The following is a 20896-nucleotide window of genomic DNA, read 5'->3' on the forward strand; positions in this document are numbered from 1 at the left end:
ATTGTTGACGGATGGAGGAGTTTGTTCTCTCTGAATAGACGACCCCTCCATGGGGAATGACCCGTTTCTCGAGGAGCATCCAACGGACCGGAAGCCTCGCATGAGATACAGCCACCAGTGATTGCACCATATTGTGAACGCCAGGTCACTTACTGTGTCAACACTCAGTAGACTGATCAATGTACATCAGTCAATATCAACAAGTGTTAACCAGCCAACACAGCAATAGGCCATGTCAACCAGTCAGCTCTACACTACCTGAGCTACATACTCACTTTTCACCCCTAAAATGATATAAAACTTGTGTTATAAGGTACAGTAGTGGTTCAATTTGACAGAAAATAAACACTGTACACTAGACTAGAGCAGATAAATTAAACAGACTACAGGAGACTATAATAAACCCTGATGCAGTGGGGGTAAAATAAGTAGCTTGCCCTCCTCCGCCAACTTACATTCCTGCCCATCAGGCCATGCTGTACTTCCACTCCCCACACCCAACCCGTCACAGGAATCTCCAGCACACACAGGAAAACACACACGCTGTCTGGGAACGGGGAAATTATATAAATAATCTGTATTTTGCAAGAGGTGAAGCTGGGTACGTGCGAGAGGCAGGGGGTGCAGCCACTTGGGCAGTGGCTGCCTCTGTCCGTGTGACTCGGAAAGACAATTAGGGGCTTATTAGCGGCCTGTGGAGATGTGTAACTTGTGGAGAGTGAGCGCTCCCCAGCGCGGCCAGAGCCCCTGCGACATCTCCAGCCGGGAACAGTCTGAGGCATTGTCTCACCTAATTATGTTGGACGGACTTCTTTTTGTTTCCCATTCAGCATGCCTGTCTGATTTCCTTTTTGCCTGGCCGCTAGCTCCGACGTCGCTGGAAGTGTGCTAATTAGAAAAGAAATGGTCCTAGTAATTATGTCAACTCTCATTAAAAGGGATGACAATGAGAAATATTATTTTTACGCAACGTTTTGTGTAGGGCCTCTACTTCCTCATTAAATGAAAAAATGCCCTTGTAGCAGGGAAGCACTCTCATGTCACAGCTCCTTACATGTCCAAAGCCAGAGAGGTGCTCTAACAGAAAGCGTCTATGGAGTGGCACAGGCATGAAGTTATTGCCCTAATTAAAAGTTCGAATCCCCCCAAAAAACTGTTGCATCATGGAACCAGTTTCTGAAGTGAATTTAATTGTATCCTAAACCATTGAAAGATGAAATTGTATCCATAGATGCACACTGAGGGTAATTACCAATTACAAGGACAATTAATAAACATGTTATAGCCTAAAAGAGGGAGCAATTTATTCCATTTTTTAAAGAATTACACAATTTTCTTTGACAAATTGCACTTTTTTTTTTTAGAATGCTCCAAATAGAAAAATAATAAATACAGAATATACACATTTCAAAACAGTCCTGCAAGCTAGCTAAACAGGAAAGTAATTCACCATTTCAAATCATTATAAAAGTAAATGGAACTGCCTTTGAGGACAAAAGAAATGTACAGGTCAAGGGGTGAAAAGTGTTGCAGCCCTTTGACTCGAGGGGAACTCCGCAGTGAATGAATTTAGTGTCAATATTCAAATCCAGGGACTTGATGGTGGTAGTAGTAGTATGAGTGTATACATAAAGGCATAGGTCTGATTCCTCTTCTGTCTCAAGTCAGTCGTCTGGGTGTTGTATTACTCTCTGTGCAGACACATCCTGGGTCTTCACTTTTTGGGTCTCTCCAGGATGTTCAGGAACTTTCCCCTGGTCATCTCCCTGGCTGGAGAATGAACAAATGATACGATGTAAATATCAACTGTACCTTTCAGAAATCAAACCTTTTTGAGCACCTCTTACTCAAGGATGCTTGAGGTAACCTACCTAAAAACAATTGATTAATTGAAAGTATTTCCACTGACTTCTGTATAGTAAACGTCTGGGTACACTACAACCTACAGTGGCAAGAAAAAGTATGCAAACATTTTGGAAATAAACTCAGCAAAAAAAGAAACGCCCTCTCACTGTCAACTGCATTTATTTTCAGCAAACTTGTGTAAATATGTGAAAATATTTGTATGAACATAGCAAGATTCAACAACTGAGACGTAAACTGAACAAGTTCCACAGACATGTGACTAACAGAAATGTAATAATGTGTCCCTGAACAAAGGGGGGGGTCAAAATCAAAAGTAACAGTATCTGGTGTGGCCACCAGCTGCATTAAGTACGGCAGTGTATCTCCTCATGGACTGCACCATATTTGCCAGTTCTTACTGTGAGATGTTACCCCACTCTTCTACTAAGGCACCTGCGAGTTCCCTGCCATACAACAGACCTACAAGCCCTCAGTCCAGCCTCTCTCAGCCTATTGCGGACAGTCTGAGCAGGAGGGATTGTGTGTTTCTGGTGTAACTCGGGCAGTTGTTGCTGCCATCCTGTACCTATCCCGCAGGTGTGATGTTCGGATGTACCAATCCTGTGAAGGTGTTGCTACACGTGGTCTGCGACTGCGAGGACGATCAGCTGTCCATCCTGTTTCCCTGTAGCGCTGTCCTAGGCGTCTCACAGTACGGACATTGCAGTTAATTGCCCTGGCCACATCTGCAGTCCTCATGCCTCCTTGCAGCATGCTTAATCCACTTTCATGCAGATGAGCAGGGATCCTGGGCATTTTGTCCCCCAGAGTCAGTAGAAAGGTCTCTTTAGTGTCTTAAGTTTTCATAACTTTGACCTTAATTGCCTTCCGTCTGTAAGCTGTTAGTGTCTTAACGACTGTTCCAGAGGTGCATGTACATGAATTGTTTATGGTTCATTGAACAAGCATGGGAAACAGTGTTTAAACCCTTTACAATGAAGATCTGTGAAGTTATTTGGATTTTTACGAATTATCTTTGAAGACAGGGTCCTGAAAAAGGGACGTTTCTTTTTTTGCTGAGTTTACCTGGATTTCTGCATAAATTGGTCATAAAATTTCATCTGATCTTCATCTAGGTCACAACAATAGACAAACACAGTCTGCTTAAACTAATAACACACAAACAATTATACGTTTTGATGTCTTTATTGAATAAGCAGCCCCAAACCATGATGCTCCCGCCACCATACTTTACAGTTGAGATGAGGTTTTGATGTTGGTGTGCTGTGCCTTTTTTTCTCCACACATAGTGTTGTGTTCCTTCCAAACAACTCAACTGTAGTTTCATCTGTCCACAGAATATTTTGCCAGTAGCGCTGTGGAACATCCAGGTGCACTTTTTCAAACTTGCAGAAATGTTTTTTTTTTGGCTTCTTCTGTGGTGTCCTCCCATGAACACCATTCTTGTTTAGTGTTTAACGTATCGAAGACTTGTCAACAGAGATGTTAGCATGTTCCAGAGATTTCTGTAAGTCTTTAGCTGACACTCTAGATTCTTCTTAACCTCATTGAGCATTCTGCACTGTGCTCTTGCAGTCATCTTTGCAGGACGGCCACTCCTAGGGAGAGTAGCAACAGTGCTGAACTTTCTCCATTTATAGACCATTTGTCATACTGTGGACTGATGCACATCAAGGCTTTTAGAGATACTTTTATAACCTTTTGCAGCTTTATGCAAGTCATCAATTCTTAAGCTTAGGTCTTCTGAGATCTCTTTTGTTCGAGGCATGGTTCACATCAGGCAATGCTTCTTGTATATAGCAAACTCATATTTTGTGAGTGTTTTTTATAGGGAAAGGCACCTCTAACCAACATCTCCAATCTAATCTCATTGACTGGATTCCAGGTTAGCTGACTCCTGACTCCAATTAGCTTTTGGAGAAGTCATTAGCCTAGGGGTTTACATACTTTTCCCAACCTACACTGTGAATGTTTAAATAATGTATTCACTATAGACAAGAATAATACAATAATTTGTGTGTTATTAGTTTAAGCACACTATGTTTGTCTATTATTGTGACTTAGATGAAGATTTGATGACCAATTTATGCAGATATCCAGGTAATTCCAAAGGGTTCACATCATTTTTATTGCCACTGCATGCTGTCAAAACTTATGCTTCAACCATGGATTTAGACTCAAACAAGCTACAGCACTCCATCACCCAGTCCCTCACTTCAGAGCAGAATCACTTATCAATGCAAAGCATGCATTTCATTTGTGAAACATCTAACGGGGAGGTAATTTATCCAAACATCTGTTCATTCTGGACACGGAAAACAACATAAGACGCAAACTAGCTACTAAAGAGACACACACCCCTTGTGATTGCCTTATCAAGGCAGCCAGATACATGTATTCAAGCATCTCAGTATGTGCATGTATAACTGTGTTAAAGAAAAAGATGGGGGGAGTGAAAGGGGGATGTTGTCTGAGAGATACCGTTCTCTGGAACGCAAACTAATCAATCCACAACTTTCCATGGTGCCTTATGTCTAAGAGACTATGGCCATAACCACATGTCTTCTCACTGAATACACTTAGCTACCACTGAATGACCGTCGTAAGAACCGAAGACACTGATCAGATAGCACTCACAACATAAACCATGAAGGTTAGCTAGGAAAGCCCATGAAAATGGGAGATGTACTGTACGGAGACATAATGAAGAGCACTTGGTGGGGGTCTACAAAACAAGCTCTGCACAATAGTTCTGGATCTGTGCCAACCCCATTGCGTCGAAAACAGATTGGCCCCAACTGAACGCCTTGTCACCTTGCTTCTATCTGGTAAGGAGCGTATTCCAGGAGGTTTTCAGTCAACAACAGCCAGGTTGTGTCACAAGGGAAGCTACAGGGATGTTCCTCCAGCATCAGAGCCACCCTGGAGAGGCCTCATCCAGGTCCAGTAATTACACTTTGTTCCTGATAATAGGAGGAGCAGGCTCTTAGCATCAGTACAGAATCAAAGCTCAGGGCCAAGAGGGGAGCTGGGACCACCTCTTTAAACGTACACAAAAACACCAGCTTCATACAGTTGATAAACATACCCACCAGGACACGAAGAGCATTACAGGCCACACTGACAATTCTTGTAGATTTTTGGAAAAACATGCAAACACATGAGTGTGTCTGACTGTCCCAAGCCTTCCCACCCACACAGAAGGTTTACAGTTGTACAACTGTCTCTCTCTGCTTGTTGAACCAGACACTAGAGCTGATGAGCTGCCTAGGTGTTTGTTGGGCTGTGCAAAGCGGTGAAGAGGTTAGCGGCACCACGGCGGCTAATGAAAAAGCAGGGTGAATTGTAATTTAGATGAGCCGCCCTCCCTGGAATGATAATGCCCCGGCTGGGCACGGGCCGCTTCACCTTGAGGCGTCCATCATCAGGTTCAACATGATGCTAATTGGATTGGGATTGATTAATTTTGCGCGGTGCTGTGGTCTCTTCGAATAACACTAAACAAAATAATTAGTGCCCCCGGACAGACCGACATACAGGGTCTTAGATGGAATGAAACCATCAGAATCACGTGGGATGTAATGAATTAAGATGACACAAAACTACTGGTGCACAAATATCATTTCCCTATTAGGAGGAGTTGGGTTTAGTGAGCCAAAGGCTATCACAACAGTGCTCTATATATCTAGTTAGACCTATACTCAATCTTGGGGCATGGAGAAAGAGAGATCTACATGTTAAATAGAGAAGAGCATAATTAAATGTCTGCTTTGACCTTGCATTTGATACTAAATGAAAAGACAAGACTGTAGATAAAACTATAACATAAAATGATGGAATTATCGCTGTATCGCGTTCCCAAATACAAATGGCATTCTCTCCAAACGTTATGCTGATGGAGACAGGACCTTTAGAGAATCCTATTGAGTCATTGGTCTCCTAATCCCAGGTTTGTCTTTCTGATCTCTCTGCTAAGGGCTTGTTAAATGGACCACTGGTTTCTGGAGAGGCCTGCTAAATGGGACAGACTGGTGTCTCTTCCTCTGTATCTCTCCATCCCCCAACAATAAAGTAGAGCAGCCTGGTCTGTGGCTGTGCCCCTCACCTCCCCCAGAGACCCCCTCCATCAGGACTCACCCCTCTGAGCCACTCATTAATTAGAGTTCCGTTTAGCCTCCCCCTCTGTCTGACAGATAGAAACTCATACGATTTGCATTGTAAGAGAAATATTAAAAGTGGGAAGAGAAAGGACCAGCAAGCCAGCCCCCCTCAGGCAACTGGACTCACACACACGGACTGAAAGACACCCACATAGATCTCTGTCAATGAGGTCTGCCTCGTGCACACAACAGTCCACCCCCCCCCCCACCTCAGAGCACACACAGATGTGAGTGCACATGCCCACACATACATGTTGTTACAGGCCAGGAGTGATCAATACTGATTAGAGGGAGTGAGAGATGTGTTTAGTTGATTAGAAAGGTCAATCCCTAATTCTGTACTTTGTTAATCAGCGACTTGTTACAGCTGCCATTATACTAAATGACACATTTGGCTTATGGATTGTGAGGGCCTTGTCTTAACCCTGTTGATTAGTTGCTCTCTAATTATCATTGAGCCCTGGCTGGTCTGGGGATGATATCACAACCTGATGTACACAGGAAAATACAATTACACAATGTCCCCCTCAACCAGATGAATATCCAAAACTGAATACAATATTCATTCACCGGCACTTCTCAAAATGATACTCTCAAAATGTAAATATATAGCCTAAATGTGTGACATCACCTTCCTACCGTTTGGAGTGAGTGATCTGGGTGTCAGTCACATCATCTTGTTTCCCCCTGCGCCCCCTCCCGTGTGTGGAATGGTAGTAATCATGGTGAGGTCGCTTCACCACTCCAGGCACACGCCAGAGGAGCCAGCCAGACCCCTGTTAGCCCCAGAGACAGATGACCACCTGGGTTAACTGGTGTCCCAGCCTCCAGCCCTGACTGCCCCAATTCACTTTCATTAAGAGTCAAGCATACTAATCTGACCCCCACTGCCCATCTTCAAGTGCCACTCAGCTATTACTGTCTGTAAGCTTTATTTAATGGATTTAACATCCATTCTCACTGCCCACTTCCCCAGGGACTGGAGAGGCACAGAGGAGATGACACCCCCCCCCCACACACCCCTCCTCCTTCTGCCATCAACACATTCACCCCCCCCCCCCCCCATATAACCCCCCGCCTCACAACACATACACCTGACGCTCATGTTTGTGTTCAAAATTCAATTACCCACTTATTGATACTTCACAGGGATATTTAAGATGCAGACACGACCAGTGATTTCCCAGGGGAGCCACTGGTTCCTCTTTATGTCCCAACCGAGCGCGCTCCTCTCCTCCCCCCTCTTCTCTCCCTCCAATGTCTTCCTGCCTGCTGCCTGTGTGCACTGACACACACACACAAGCTTGCGCGCACAAACAAACATCTACACCGCCTCACCCCTGCCACAGCCTATCCCTGCTCAAGAGGTGTCCTTATTAATAGGCAATCAGTCAAAATTCATTCATTAAAAAGCCTAAAAGGTTTTACACCGCCAAAATGATTAGCTGGGAAATAAAAAAATCCAATGAATTCTTAATGCATTTATGGAAATGAGGTGTCATTTCCGATCTGATCAGGGAGGCGGAAGGCAGGCAGGGCTGAGAAACAGGCGGTGTGTGCAGCTCTCCCTCCCTCTACCATGATACACACATAATACTGATGCAGAAGATACAGCTCCACTGCTACTGGGTGATCAATTGACTTGTTTAGACAATCTTGATGAAACTCAATTATGATTGTTCGTACGATTGCGATTCAGCAACAACTGTTGCTTCATGCTGCAACAGCTACACTAAACCAACAGTCAGGAACCTATTCTGCGATAACCATGCAACACTGGTTTGAGGCTTCTGGAATAACTTGATACATATTTGGCTGAACAAACAAGCTTTTCGGGGACAATTTTCTCATACCAGCGATTTCATCTCTTCAAGCCACACAATATTTCCCCCAAAACATGCATCTCAAATCACACACAAAAAAACAACAAGTTCCAACACACAATAATAATTTGATACAGAAAACTGATCAACACATACACAGCATCGTTGATGTCCTATTTCAGTTTCCCTTCATGCCAATCCTAACAACTCTCTGGCGAAGGGGAGCTGCCATTCGTCTCCACTATGAGCCCATAAAGCAGGCCGGTGCAGAGAGAAGAGGAGGACAGAGGAGGAGGGTCCCCTGTTCCTCATTCAGAGGCTGTCAGGGAGCAGCACTTCATAACGGCCCGCCCCGCGGTCACTCAGGTCGCCCTGGATGGATTGATGGAAGCACATTAGCACTGTGGGCCAGTGTGAATGCAATCATATTCAGCAGCACAGGCCTGTTTATAGGCAGGAGATTGATGCTGAGGAGGAGAGGAGGCTGTGAATGTTGGGCCATTAAGAGCTGTCTGCGCTGACCTTCAGCTTCACCTCCACATAGACAAGGATGTGGGTGTCATCCTGGTTCTACTCTGGTGGTGGCGGCACAGTGGAGTACATGCCAGCTCTGTGCCACTGCCAGCCAATACTGAGCAGGACTGGTCTTGACTGGCATTCCTTCGTATCAAACCAAACCTGGATGATCATGACAGCCTCATTCTATTTCCAACAATAAATCCATTGCAGTGAATAATCAGGAGGCTCAGTCGGTACAGTTCTTTTCATAATCTAACTGAATAATTATTTTAAAAAATACTATCACTACACTTAATGGTCTCTGCATAGGGCTGCTTTTGCAGTGACACAAAGGGCTGCCTTTGCAGTGATACAAAGGTATCACTGCATTACCAACGAGCCAAGGCCCAGTCAGTCAGTCAGCCAGTCAGTCAGTGGTGGTGGTGATCAGTGAAACCTACAAGTGTGTTAGAGCAGCAGCCTGAGACATGTCCCTCAGGACCACTCTCCTTTCAATTACCTCCAATAACATCACTTATCACAGTAGTCAGTGCTCCCCTAGGACCCAGGGCCTGATGCCGGGCTCAGCGGCCCACGACAGGGGCATTCATCACAGGGTGGGGAAGCAGCTGGGGTCTGGGGAGGAGGCACACGCCAGGCCCCCGCTGGGACCCACCCGGGCAGCGTCACACAGCCATGGGGATGTGGAGCCCCCTCCCCAGGGGACAGCCTGCCACACACTTATACTAACACATAGGCATATATAAATACACATCTACACAAAGTGCTGTCCCACATGCCTTCTAGTCTTGGGGTCTATGATCTACAGGCATAATCTGCCTCAATCTCCAAACGTTACATTGTCATTTCACATTAGGCCCATCTTCATATTTATATGTTTTAGTCATTTAATTTAAAAAAAAATTCTGAATGGCATCTATAATATTGCCATGGTAGTGTTCCAAGTCCTCCTGAAGGGCTAGGTGAAATCAGTGTCCTCTAGGTGAGAGGTGTCTACCTCTGGCCAGTCCCCTTCCTCCTCGGGCCGCAGGGCGGTGTGTTTTCACTGGCTGATTGTGCTCTTCCCATTAAACAACCCACAGTTCAATGGGCCACATGTTTAAGGGGGATAGTAAATCCTGTCCCCTGCCTTCATGCTCTCTCTCTCTCTCCGCTTCTCTCTCAGGTGGCTTGTTTACGGGGCACTGAAGAGCGCACAAACATGATGAAAAAGTAGCTGAGATTTACAAGGCCTCCCCTGACAGCGGGAAAAGGAGAAAATTAAACCAGAGCACATTAAAGAGGCTCCAGTACAAGCTGCTCTGAGACCTATAATAACCATCATTGTGTTGCGTCATCCCGAGGTACATGACATGGTGGCAAAAACAACGTCCCTTCCTTTATGCCAGATAACAGCTTTATAAGAACCAGCTACAACACGTTCTTGACTAATAAATACGTGGTATGGTAGACAACATGAAGCATTGAATTAAAGCTCATTAACAGACCAGTGCATGCTCAGGCCATGAGTCGAGCTGATCTGAAAAATGTGAGGGACATCAGATAGCTTCATTTGGCCATAAATGCCTGTAAATGAAGATTATCACGTTTGGGTGAGATTGGTCCCACAGACCCTGGATCAGACTGTATGATCAGTCTGTTTCATTTTGTATTTAGCAGGAATAATATGCTAAAATGTGTGTGGTAGACAGAGGATCCTGACCTGTAAATATGAGCCTGAAATAAGCAGATAACACATTTCATCTATGCTGAAGTCAATTACACTAATCTGAGCTTTCATAATGCCTGCGACATAATATGTGGGACATTCGATAGAGCAGTGTCATCCCCACCAAGTCTACACGCATTTTGAGGCAATTCAAAGTCATTCAAGCTGTCAAGTCATACTCTATATCTTGGTGGCAATATTCTGACGTGGCATGCCTCCTTGATCTACTCAAAAGTTGCCATTAAATAAAAATATATTTCTCATTTTTCTGAGTGAGCGGGGCAAAGCCCAGACAAATCATGTTTGGCATAATCCTCTCCAGAATGAGCCTACTTTAATCATCCCGTCTTTATGGAATTTGACAAATCAGCGTGGTGCTCGCTGTGGCACGGGACGTATCAGCCCTGTACCAACTCTGCATAGCAACATGCTCTACATCTCTAAGGATCGCAAAGAGGGGCAGAGGGTTCTTGGTCCCCATCGTACAATATTACAGTTTCTGTTTTAAGCATTGTATGGAGACTAAATCCACTCCAGATTTAAGGGAGAACTCCCACCACAAAGCATATATATATAAATCTGATTGTCAGGGAGTGCGTTACTCTACAAGCGCAAAACAATTGAAAAGGAAAGTGCAGTCAACATTAAAAGCATGCAGTGTGTCAGAATTTTACAATACTGTTATTTTGGAAGCAACCATACAATTTTGAGAGGAAACATTTCAGTCTGTATCAAATCGCTCTTTCTGGGTTTGTGTATGGTGTGCTTTGTCCATAGTAAGCCAAGTACCCATCTTCCTCTTAGGAAAAATATGAGCACTTAGCTATATCTCTCTAATCCACATGTTAAGGATTAGGACAACAGATGCAGAAAATATGTCAGACCACATTTTGCATCCATCACATGCTTCAATCGTTGATGTGTTATGCTTATGTGAGACCTTCCCCCACTTCACAAGGCTTCTAAATGCACTCTCGAAATGCTGTTGTTTTACGCTGAATTACCAAACCATAATCAACACAATGAAAATAATAGATTCATACGTGCAGTGCTCCAACTGTTTTATACACCCGATTAGACAACAAGATAGTACCAGTACCAGTCAAAATTTGACACACTCATTGAAGGGTTTTTCTTTATTTTTACTATTTTCTACATTGTAGAATAATAGTGAAGACATCAAAACTATGAAATCATGTAAATCACATTTTATTTGTCACGTACTCATGGTTAGCAAATGTTAATGCAAGTGTAGCAAAATGCTTGTGCTTCTAGTTCTGACCATGCAGTAATATCTAACAAGTAACCTAACAATTTCACAACAACTACCTTATACACACAAGTGTAAAGGAATGAATAAGAATATGTACATAAAAATATATGGTTGAGCGATGGCCGAACGGCATAGGCAATATGCAGTAGATGGTATAGAGTACAGTATATACATATGAGATGAGTAATGTAGGGTATGTAAACATATAAAGTGGCATTGTTTAAAGTGTCTAGTGATACATTTATTAGATCCAATTTTTAATTATTAAAGTGGCTAGAGATGAGTCAGTATGTTGGCAGCAGCCACTCAATGTTAGTGATGGCTGTTTAACAGTCTCATGGCCTTGAGATAGTCTTGGTCCCAGCTTTGATGCACCTGTACTGAACTCGCCTTCTGGAGGTTAGTGGGGTGAACAGGCAGTGGCTCGGGTGGTTGTTGTCCTTGATGATCTTTTTGGCCTTCCTGTGACATCATCAGGTGGTGTAGGTGTCCTGGAGGGCAGGTAGTTTGCCCCCAGTGATGTGTTGTGCAGACCTCACTACCCTCTGGAGAGCCTTATGGTTGTGGGCGGAGCAGTTGCCGTTCCAGGCAGTGATACAGCCGGACAGGATGCTCTTGATTGTACATCTGTAAAAGTTTGTGAGTGTTTTTGGTGACAAGACAAATTTCTTCAGCCTCCTGAACTCTCTGTGGGTGGACCATTTCAGTTTGTCCGTGATGTGTATGCAGAGGAACTTAAAACTTTGCATCTTCTCCACTACTGAACCATCGATGTGGAGAGGGGGCTGCTCCCTCTGCTGTTTCCTGAAGTCCATGATCATCTCCTTTGTTTTGTTGACATTGAGTGTGAGGTTATTTTCCTGACACCACACTCCGAGGGCCCTCACCTCCTCCTGCAGGCCGTCTCGTCGTTGTTGGTAATCAAGACTACCACTGCAGTGTCGTCTGCAAACTTGATGATTGAGTTGGTGTGCATGGCCACGCAGTCATGGGTGAATAGGGAGTACAGGAGAGGGCTGAGAATGCACCCTTGTGAGGCCCCAGTATTGCGGATCAGCGGGGTGGATATGTTTCCTACCCTCACCACCTGGTGGCGGCCCGTCAGGAAGTCCAGGGTCTCGAGCTTGATGACGAGTTTGGAGGGTACGATGGTGTTAAATGCTGAGCTGTAGTCGATGAACAGCATTCTTACATAGGCATTCCTCTTGTCCAGATGGGTTAGGGCAGTGTGCAGTGTGATTGCGATTGCGTCGTCTGTGGACCTATTGGGGCGGTAAGCAAATTGGAGTGGGTCTAGGGTGTCAGGTAGGGTGGAGGTGACATGGTCTTTGACTAGTCTCTCAAAGTATGATGACGGAAGTGAGTGCTACAGGGCGATAGCTAAGGTAACTGAGCTAAATGACTTTCTTGGGAACAGGAACAATGGTGGCCCTCTTGAAGCATGTGGGAACAGCAGACTGGGATAAGGATTGATTGAATATGTCCGTAAACAAACCAATCAGCTGATTAAAAATCCTACAATGTGATTTTCTGGATTTTTTTTCTCATTTTGTTTGTCATAGTTGAAGTGTACCTATGATGAAAGTTACAGGCCTCTCATCTTTTTAAGTGGGAGAACTTGCACAATTGGTGGCTGACTAAATACTTTTTTGCCCCACTGTACCTCTCGTATCTGAGCCGTTGAATTGCAACTCTACTTTGTCTCTATACTGACGCTAAGCTTGTTTGATTGCCTTGTGGAGGGAATAGCTACACGGTTTGTATTCGGTCATGTTTCTGGTCGCCTTGCCATGATTAAAAGTCGTGGTTCGAGCTTTCAGTTTTGCGCGAATGCTGCCATCAATCCACGTTTTCTGGTTGGGGAAGGTTAACAGCCGATGCAAGGTTAACACCGATGCACTTGCTAATAAACTCTCTCACCAAATCAGCGTATTCATCAATGTTATTGTCCGACGCTATGCGGTACATATCCCAGTCCACGTGATCGAAGCAATCTTGAAGCGTAGAATCCGATTGGTCGGACCAGCATTTAACAGACCTGAGCACGGGCAAAACCTGTTTTAGTTTCTGTCTATAGGCTGGGAGCAACAAAATGGAGTCGTGGTCAGATTTTCCAAAAGGAGGGCGGGGGAGGGCTTGTATGCATCGTGGAAGTTAGAATAACAATGATCCAGTGTTTTGCCAGCCCGGGTCGCGCATTAGATGTGCTGATAGAATTTAGGGAGCCTTGTTTTCAGATTAGCCTTGTTAAAATCCCCAGCTACAATAAATGCAGCCTCGGGATATGTGGTTTCCAGTTTACATAGAGTCCAATGAAGTTCTTTCAGGGCCGTTGATGTGTCTGCTTGGGGGGGAAAAACATGATGGTGATTAGATTCAAAGAGAATTCTCTTGGTAGATAATGCGGTCGGCATTTGATTGTAAGGAATTCTAGGTCAGGTGAACAAAAGGACTTGTTCACACACACGTCTCGTTAATCATAAGGCATACACCTCCGCCCTTCTTCTTACAAGAAAGATGTTTGTTTCTTTCGGCGCAATGCGTGAAGAAACCAGGTGGCTGTACCGAATCTGATAACATATCCCGAGTGAGCCATGTTTCCGTGAAACAAAGAACGTCACAATCTCTGATGTCTCTCTGGAAGGCAACCCTTGCTCGGATTTCGTCTACCTTGTTGTCAAGAGACTGGACATTGGCGAGTAGTATATTCGGGAGCGGTGTGCGATGTGCCAGTCTACGGAGCCTGTCCAGAAGACCGCTCCATCTGCGGCGCCGTTGTTTTGGATCTGATCCATTGTCCTGGGTGGTGGACCAAACAGAGGTTCCGCTTCGGGAAAGTCGTATTCCTGGAGTTGACGTTGCTCTTATATCCAATAGTTCTTCCTGGCTGTATGTAATAAAACTTAAGATTTCCTGGGGTAACAATGTAATAAATATTAAATAAAAAAAACAAAATACTGCATAGTTTCCTAGGGACGTTAAGCAAGGCGGCCATCTCTGTCGGCGCTGGAAGCGAACCAAAAAAGTGTTAAACATATCTAAATATATGTTATATTTGCCTTGAAGACAGATTTGCACACTCTTGGCATTCTCTCAATCAGCTTTATGAGGTAGTTGCCTGGAATGCATTTCAATTAAAAGGTGTGCCTTGTTAAAAGTTAATTTGTGGAATTATTTTCCATCTTAATACATTTGAGCCAATCAGTTGTGTTGTGACAAGGTAGCCCTATTTGGTAAAAGACCAAGTCCACACAAGAACAGCTCAAATAAAGCAGAGAGAAATGACAGTCCATTATTACTTTAAAGACATGAAGGTCAGTCAATCCGGAACAGTTCAAGAACTTTGAAAGTTTCTTAAAGTGCAGTTGCAAATTCCATCAAGCGGTATGATGAAACTGCCTCTCATGAGGACCGCGACAGGAAAGGAAGATCCAAAGTTACCTCTGCTGCAGAGAATAAGTTCATTAGAGTTAACTGCACCTCAGATTGCATCCCACATAAATGCTTCACAGAGTTCAAGTAAAAGACACATCTCAACATCAACTGTTCAGAAGAGACTGCGTGAATCAGGCCTTCATGGTCGAATTGCTTCAAAGAAACCATTACCAAAGGTCACCGATAAGAAGAAGAAACTTGCTTGGGGCCAAGAAACACAAGCAATAGACATTCGACCGGTAGAAAGCTGTCCTTTGGTCTGACGAGTCCAGATTTGAGAGACGCAGAGTAGGTGAACGGATGATCTCTGCACGTGTGGTTCCCAACTTGAAGCCTGGAGGTGGTGCGATGGTGCTTTGCTGGTGACACTGTCTGGGATTTATTTTAAATTCAAGGCACACACCAACATGGCTACCACAGCATTCTGCAGCGATACGCCGTCCAATCTGGTTTGCGCTTAGTGGGACTATCATTTGTATTTCAACAGGATAATGACCCAACACACCTCCAGGTTGTTTAAGAGTTATTTGACCAAGAAGGAGAGTGATGGAGTGCTGCAAATCAAATCACATTTATTTATATAGCCCTTCGTACATCAGCTGATATCTCAAAGTGCTGTACAGAAACCCAGCTTAAAACCCCAAACAGCAAGCAATGCAGGTGTAGAAGCACGGATGACCTGGCCTCCACAATCACCCGCCTCAACCCAATTGAGATGGTTTGGGATGAGTTGACCGCAGAGTGAAGGAAAAGCAGCCAACAAGTGCTCAGCAAATGTGGGAACTCCTTCAAGACTGTTGGAAAATTATTCCAGGTGAAGCTGGTTGAGAGAATGCCAAGAGTGTGCAAAGCTGTCATCAAGGCAAAGGGTGGCTACTTTGAAGAATCTAAAATATATCTTGATTTGTTTTACACTTTTTTGGTTAATACATGATTCCATGTGTGTTATTTCATAGTGTTGATCTCTTCACTATTATTCCCACAATGTAGGAAAAAAAAACTTTAATGAGTAGGTGTGTCCAAACTTTTGACTGGTACTGTATATAAATTCAGCAAAAAAAGAAACAGCCTTTCACTGTCAACTGTGTTGATTTTCAACAAACTTAACATGTGTAAATATTTGTATGAACATAACAAGATTCAACAACAGACATAAACTGAACAAGTTCCACAGACATGTGACTAACAGAAATTGAATAATGTGTCCCTGAACAAAGGGGGGGTCAAAATCAAAAGTAACAGTTCGTATCTGGTGTGGCCACCAGCTGCATCCCTGCAGTGCATCTCCTCATGGACTGCACCAGATTTGCCCGTTCTTGCTGTGAGATGTTACCCCACTCTTCCACCAAGGCACCTGCGAGTTCCCGGACATTTCTGGGGGGGGGGGTGGGGAATGGCCCTAGCCCTCCGATCCAACAGGTCCCAGACGTGCTCAATGGGATTGAGATCCGGGCTCTTAGCTGGCCATGGCAGAACACTGACATCCCTGCCTTGCAGGAAATCACGCACAGAACGAGCAGTATGGCTGGTGGCATTGTCTTGCTGGAGGGTCATGTCAGGATGAGCCTGCAGGAAGGGTACCACATGAGGTAGGAGGATGTCTTCCCTGTAACGCACAGCGTTGAGATTGCCTGCAATGACAACAAGCTCAGTCCGAGGATGCTGTGACACACCGCCCCAGACCATGACTGACCCTCATCCTCCAAATCGATCCTGCTCCAGAATACAGGCCTCGGTGTAACGCTATTTCCTTTGACAATAAACGAAAATCCGACCATCAACCCTGGTGAGACAAAACTGCAACTTGTCAGTGAAAGAGCACTTTTTGCCAGTCCTGCCTGGTCCAGCGACGGTGGGTTTGTACCCATAGGTAACGTTGTTGCCGGTGATGTCTGGTGAGGATCTGCCTTACAAGCCCTCAGTCCAGCCTCTCTCAGCCTATTGCGGACAGTCTGAGCACTGATGGAGGGATTGTGTGTTTCTGGTGTAACTCGGGCAGTTGTTGCTGCCATCCTGTACCTGTCCAGCAGGTGTGATGTTCGGATGTACCAATCCTGTGCAGGTGTTGCTACACATGGTCTGCCACTGCGAGGACGATCAGCTGTCCATCCTGTCTCCCTGTAGCGCTGTCGTAGGCGTCTCACAGTACGGACATTGCAATTTATTGCCCTGGCCACATCTGCAGTCCTCATGCCTCCCTGCAGCATGCCTAAGGCACCCTGGGCATCTTTCTGATGGTGTTTTTCAGAGTCAGTAGAAAGGCCTCTTTAGTGTCCTAAGTTTTCATAATGTGTGACCTTAATTGTCTACCGTCTCTTTAAGCTGTTAGTGTCTTAACGACCGTTCCACAGGTGCATGTTCATTAATTGTTTATGGTTCATCGAACAAGCATGGGAAACAGTGTTAAAAACCTTTACAATGAAGATCTGTGAAGTTATTTGTATTTCTACGAATTATCTTTGAAAGACAGGGTCCTGAAAAAGGAAAGTTTCTTTTTTTGCTGAGTTATACTCCATTTACAATCTATTGATGTCTTATTCATAACAAAAATATTCAGAAAGATTGAATTAGAAATACATTGAATCTTACTAAGAGGTGTCTGTTGCGTGAAATATAAATGAGTAGAATTACTATCACCAAATACTTGAGATGTTCCTTGACTGTTCAGACATAAATTAGCCATAAGGCTAGCAGCACCATCTAGAGGTAGTGTACGGAATGACAACCTAGACCAAATAAGTGGTGAGTGCGGGTGTCGTTCTTGTGTGTGTTGTTCATGTGTGTGTTTCTCAGGTAAATACTTACACTCCTCAAGGCCCAGCTGGTAGGCCAAGTTCTGTAGCCCTTTGACCTTCTCCATCAGGTTGGCTGTGGTCAGGCTCCCCAGCTCTGTTGGAGGAATACAGTTAGTCAAAACATTGCCTACCTGTGAAAAGACTACGCTCAACAGTGTAATATGATGCTACTGTAATTTACCTTTTAACATTTCAATGTCCTCACTCTCCAGTTCAGCCATCCATTTGGGTGGAGAATTGGTAATTGGCTGCAATGCAAAACAAGTAAATAAGATTGTGCATTCTCTCTAACATTGTAGGTCAATTCATTTATCAATGCTATAGATCTTTTTTTTTTTTTACTTACATTTTTGCATGATGCAGCAAAATCTGCGACTCCTGGCACTGTGTGAGGGATGACAGCATGAAACAGGCAAACCAATCAAAACCAGGAATGAGTCAATTGCAATGATAGTCTTTATGAGGCTAACACAGAGAAGACACACTTACATTGCTCTGGCCATAGGTCAGGAGATGCTCTATCCAGCTTCTCAAAACTCAGCAGAGATGATTCAAAATCATCACCTTACAAAGTTGAAATGGAGATTTTAGTCATCATCAACAGATTGAACACTATTAAATATGAAAGTGTGCTGTACAAACTAAGTCAGAGCTTGCTAGCTACATCAACAGGGCTCATCTACAATACCTTGCTAGTGGTAATTGGATTTGAATTGAAAATAATGTTATGAAAGGGGTCATGATCCTTTCTTCTCAATATACAGTGAGATTGCATGTAGACTATTGCTTAAGGAACTAACGTTAGCTAGTAGCTACCTAGTACCATAGTTAGACAGCTAGCTAGAAATATAGTTATTGTCAGATGTTTGACAGTATGGAAGTTATTTTTACTGTATTTCTAACATTAAATAGCTAGATATCAGTTATTTTTCACCCATCCCTTGTTATGTCACAACGCATTAGCTAGTTGGCTACGTTAACATTAGCTCACATTAATTAGTTAGAGCTACTGTTCCTTTGCTGGCCACCTAGCTAGGTCAGTGTCCATTTAAATGCACTTCAATTTATTGTTAAATTGGATAGGCCTAGCTAGCTAATGGTTGACAACCGGCATAGCTACACTACATGGCCAACATGTTTGTATACACTTGCTTGTCAAACATCTCATTCCAAAATCATGGGCATTAATATGGAGTTGGTCCCCACTTTGATGCTATAACAGCCTCCAGTCTTCTGGGAAGGCTTTCCACTAGATGTTGGAACATCGCTGCGGGGACTTGCTTCCATTCAGCCACAAGAGCATTACTGATGTTTGGCGATTAGGCCTAGCTCACAGTCGGGATTCCAATTCATTCCAAACGTGCTAGATGGGGTTGAGGTCAGGGCTCTGTGGAGGCCAGTCAAGTTCTTCCACACCGATCTCATCAAACCACTTCTGTATGGACCTCGCTTTGTGCACAGGGGCATTGTCATGCTAAAACAGGATAGGGGCATTCCCCAAACTGTTGCCACAAAGTTGGAAGCATATAATCATCTAGAATGTCATTGTATGCTGTAGCGTTAAGATTTCCCTTCATTGGAAATAAGGAGCTGAGCCAGAACCATGAAAAACAGCCCCAGACCATTATTCCTCCTCCACCAAACTATACAGTTGGCACTATGCATTTGGGAAGGTAGCGTTCTCCTGGCATCCTTCAAACCCAGATTAGTCTGTTGGACTGTCAGATGGTGAAGCGTGATTCATCACTCCAGATAGTCCTATGGCAGCGAGCTTTACACCACTCCAGCCGACGCTTGGCATTGGGATCTTAGGCTTGTGTGCGGCTGCTCAGCCATGGAAACCCATTTCATGGAGCTCCTGATTATTTTTTTTACGCTCTACGCACTTCAGCACTCAGTAGTCCCGTTCTGTGAACTTTTGTGGCCTACCACTTTGTGGCTGAGCCTTTGTTGCGCCTAGTTTCCACTTTACATTAACAGCACTTACAGTTGACTGGGGCAGCTATAGCAGTGCAGGGCAGAAACTTGAAAAAAAGACTTGTTGGAAAGGTGCCACATTGCAAGTCACTGAGCTCTTCAGTGACGCCATTCTGACAATGTTTGTCTCTGGGGATCGCAAGGCTGTGTGCTCGATTTTATACACCTGTCAGCAACGGGTGTGGCTGAAATAGCCGAATCCAGTAATTTGAAGGTCCACATAATTTTGTATATATTGTGTACCTTACCAAGTAGCTAGCTAACTAGCTCATTAACTGTTAGTTAGCTACTGTAGCTAATGTAAGCTGTGTTATTTTGGTTTGGCAGACAAAAACATTTGTGTGAGCAAAGCCTGGTAAAAACAAACGTGATGCATTATTTGTACAAAATATAAACTTATCAACTCAGAATGTTTCAGCAAATAGATAGGAAACATACACGTTGAATTAGCACCTCGCTCTCAAAATGTACATTTATACACCCAACAACAGAGTAAAGAATTAGAATTTACCTCCATTTGGAGACGCCATCTTTCGATCCACACACGTGATATAATGCAACCAATGGGTTGACGTGTCCGCACCAAGCTGCACTGCAAACTTCTGTCAACAGGTGGCACATGTATCACAGTGCCACATAAATTGCATCAAATATTCTTATCGATAAATCCGTCTCTAAGAAAAAAAGCTTTCCTACCTCCATCTGTGACTGTATGCTCAATTTCTTGAAAAAAAATCTAGATGAACCTCTGGGTGATTACATAGCAGTAATATTGATTCTACAATATCAGCCTGTTTCTATCTAGCCCTTGATAACGACTCTCAGTTCCATTACATTACACACAAGAGTCCTTGGACAAAGGCAACTTCTGTACGGGGGATTTTGTTAAGACCCCCGACTCTCAAATCTTTACATTAACACGCGACGCTTGCAGAACCGTTTTTGAATCATTAGGACCTTATCAAACATACCATGAAGAAAAATGTTTGTGTTCCCACACGGCCATGTGTTACAGCGCTTGTTTAAGGAAAAATAGACAAGACCAGAGGCGACCACCTGTGCTAATTAGCTATCTAAATGAGTGTCCCCCGAACACTTGTGTAACTCGGAAGTGTAGTTTCGTCAGATGGCGGTACGCATAGCTGTATCTATCTGTGCAAAACTGCTACAGTCTGTGTATCTTTTTTATTTGAAGGATTCTTTCTCGCTGATGAAAGACAAGGTCCATATGTTTCGAAAGCGATGATAATTATATAGTTTCTAAACGTTAAAACACAGTATTGTAGTTCACATGAGCCAGTCGTGGGCAAAGCTAACGGCTGAAAACTGTAGCGAGAAGG

At 44.0% G+C, this 20896-nt stretch overlaps 1 protein-coding gene across 1 annotated transcript; it reads right to left on the reverse strand.

The window, feature by feature from the left end:
- Positions 1-1169: 1169 nt before the first annotated feature.
- Positions 1170-20559, reverse strand: LOC139383486 (protein lin-52 homolog). Its single transcript, XM_071128044.1, has 7 exons — positions 20528-20559; positions 20068-20158; positions 18069-18143; positions 17926-17963; positions 17761-17827; positions 17590-17673; positions 1170-1770 (listed from the first exon to the last, which is right to left on the reverse strand). The coding sequence occupies exons 1-7, from the start codon at positions 20528-20530 to the stop codon at positions 1715-1717; spliced, it is 414 nt and encodes a 137-aa protein (XP_070984145.1). The 5' UTR covers positions 20531-20559; the 3' UTR covers positions 1170-1714.
- Positions 20560-20896: the final 337 nt, after the last annotated feature.

This window comes from Oncorhynchus clarkii, chromosome 25, assembly GCF_045791955.1.
Source record: "Oncorhynchus clarkii lewisi isolate Uvic-CL-2024 chromosome 25, UVic_Ocla_1.0, whole genome shotgun sequence".
NCBI classification, from domain to species: Eukaryota; Metazoa; Chordata; class Actinopteri; order Salmoniformes; family Salmonidae; genus Oncorhynchus; species Oncorhynchus clarkii.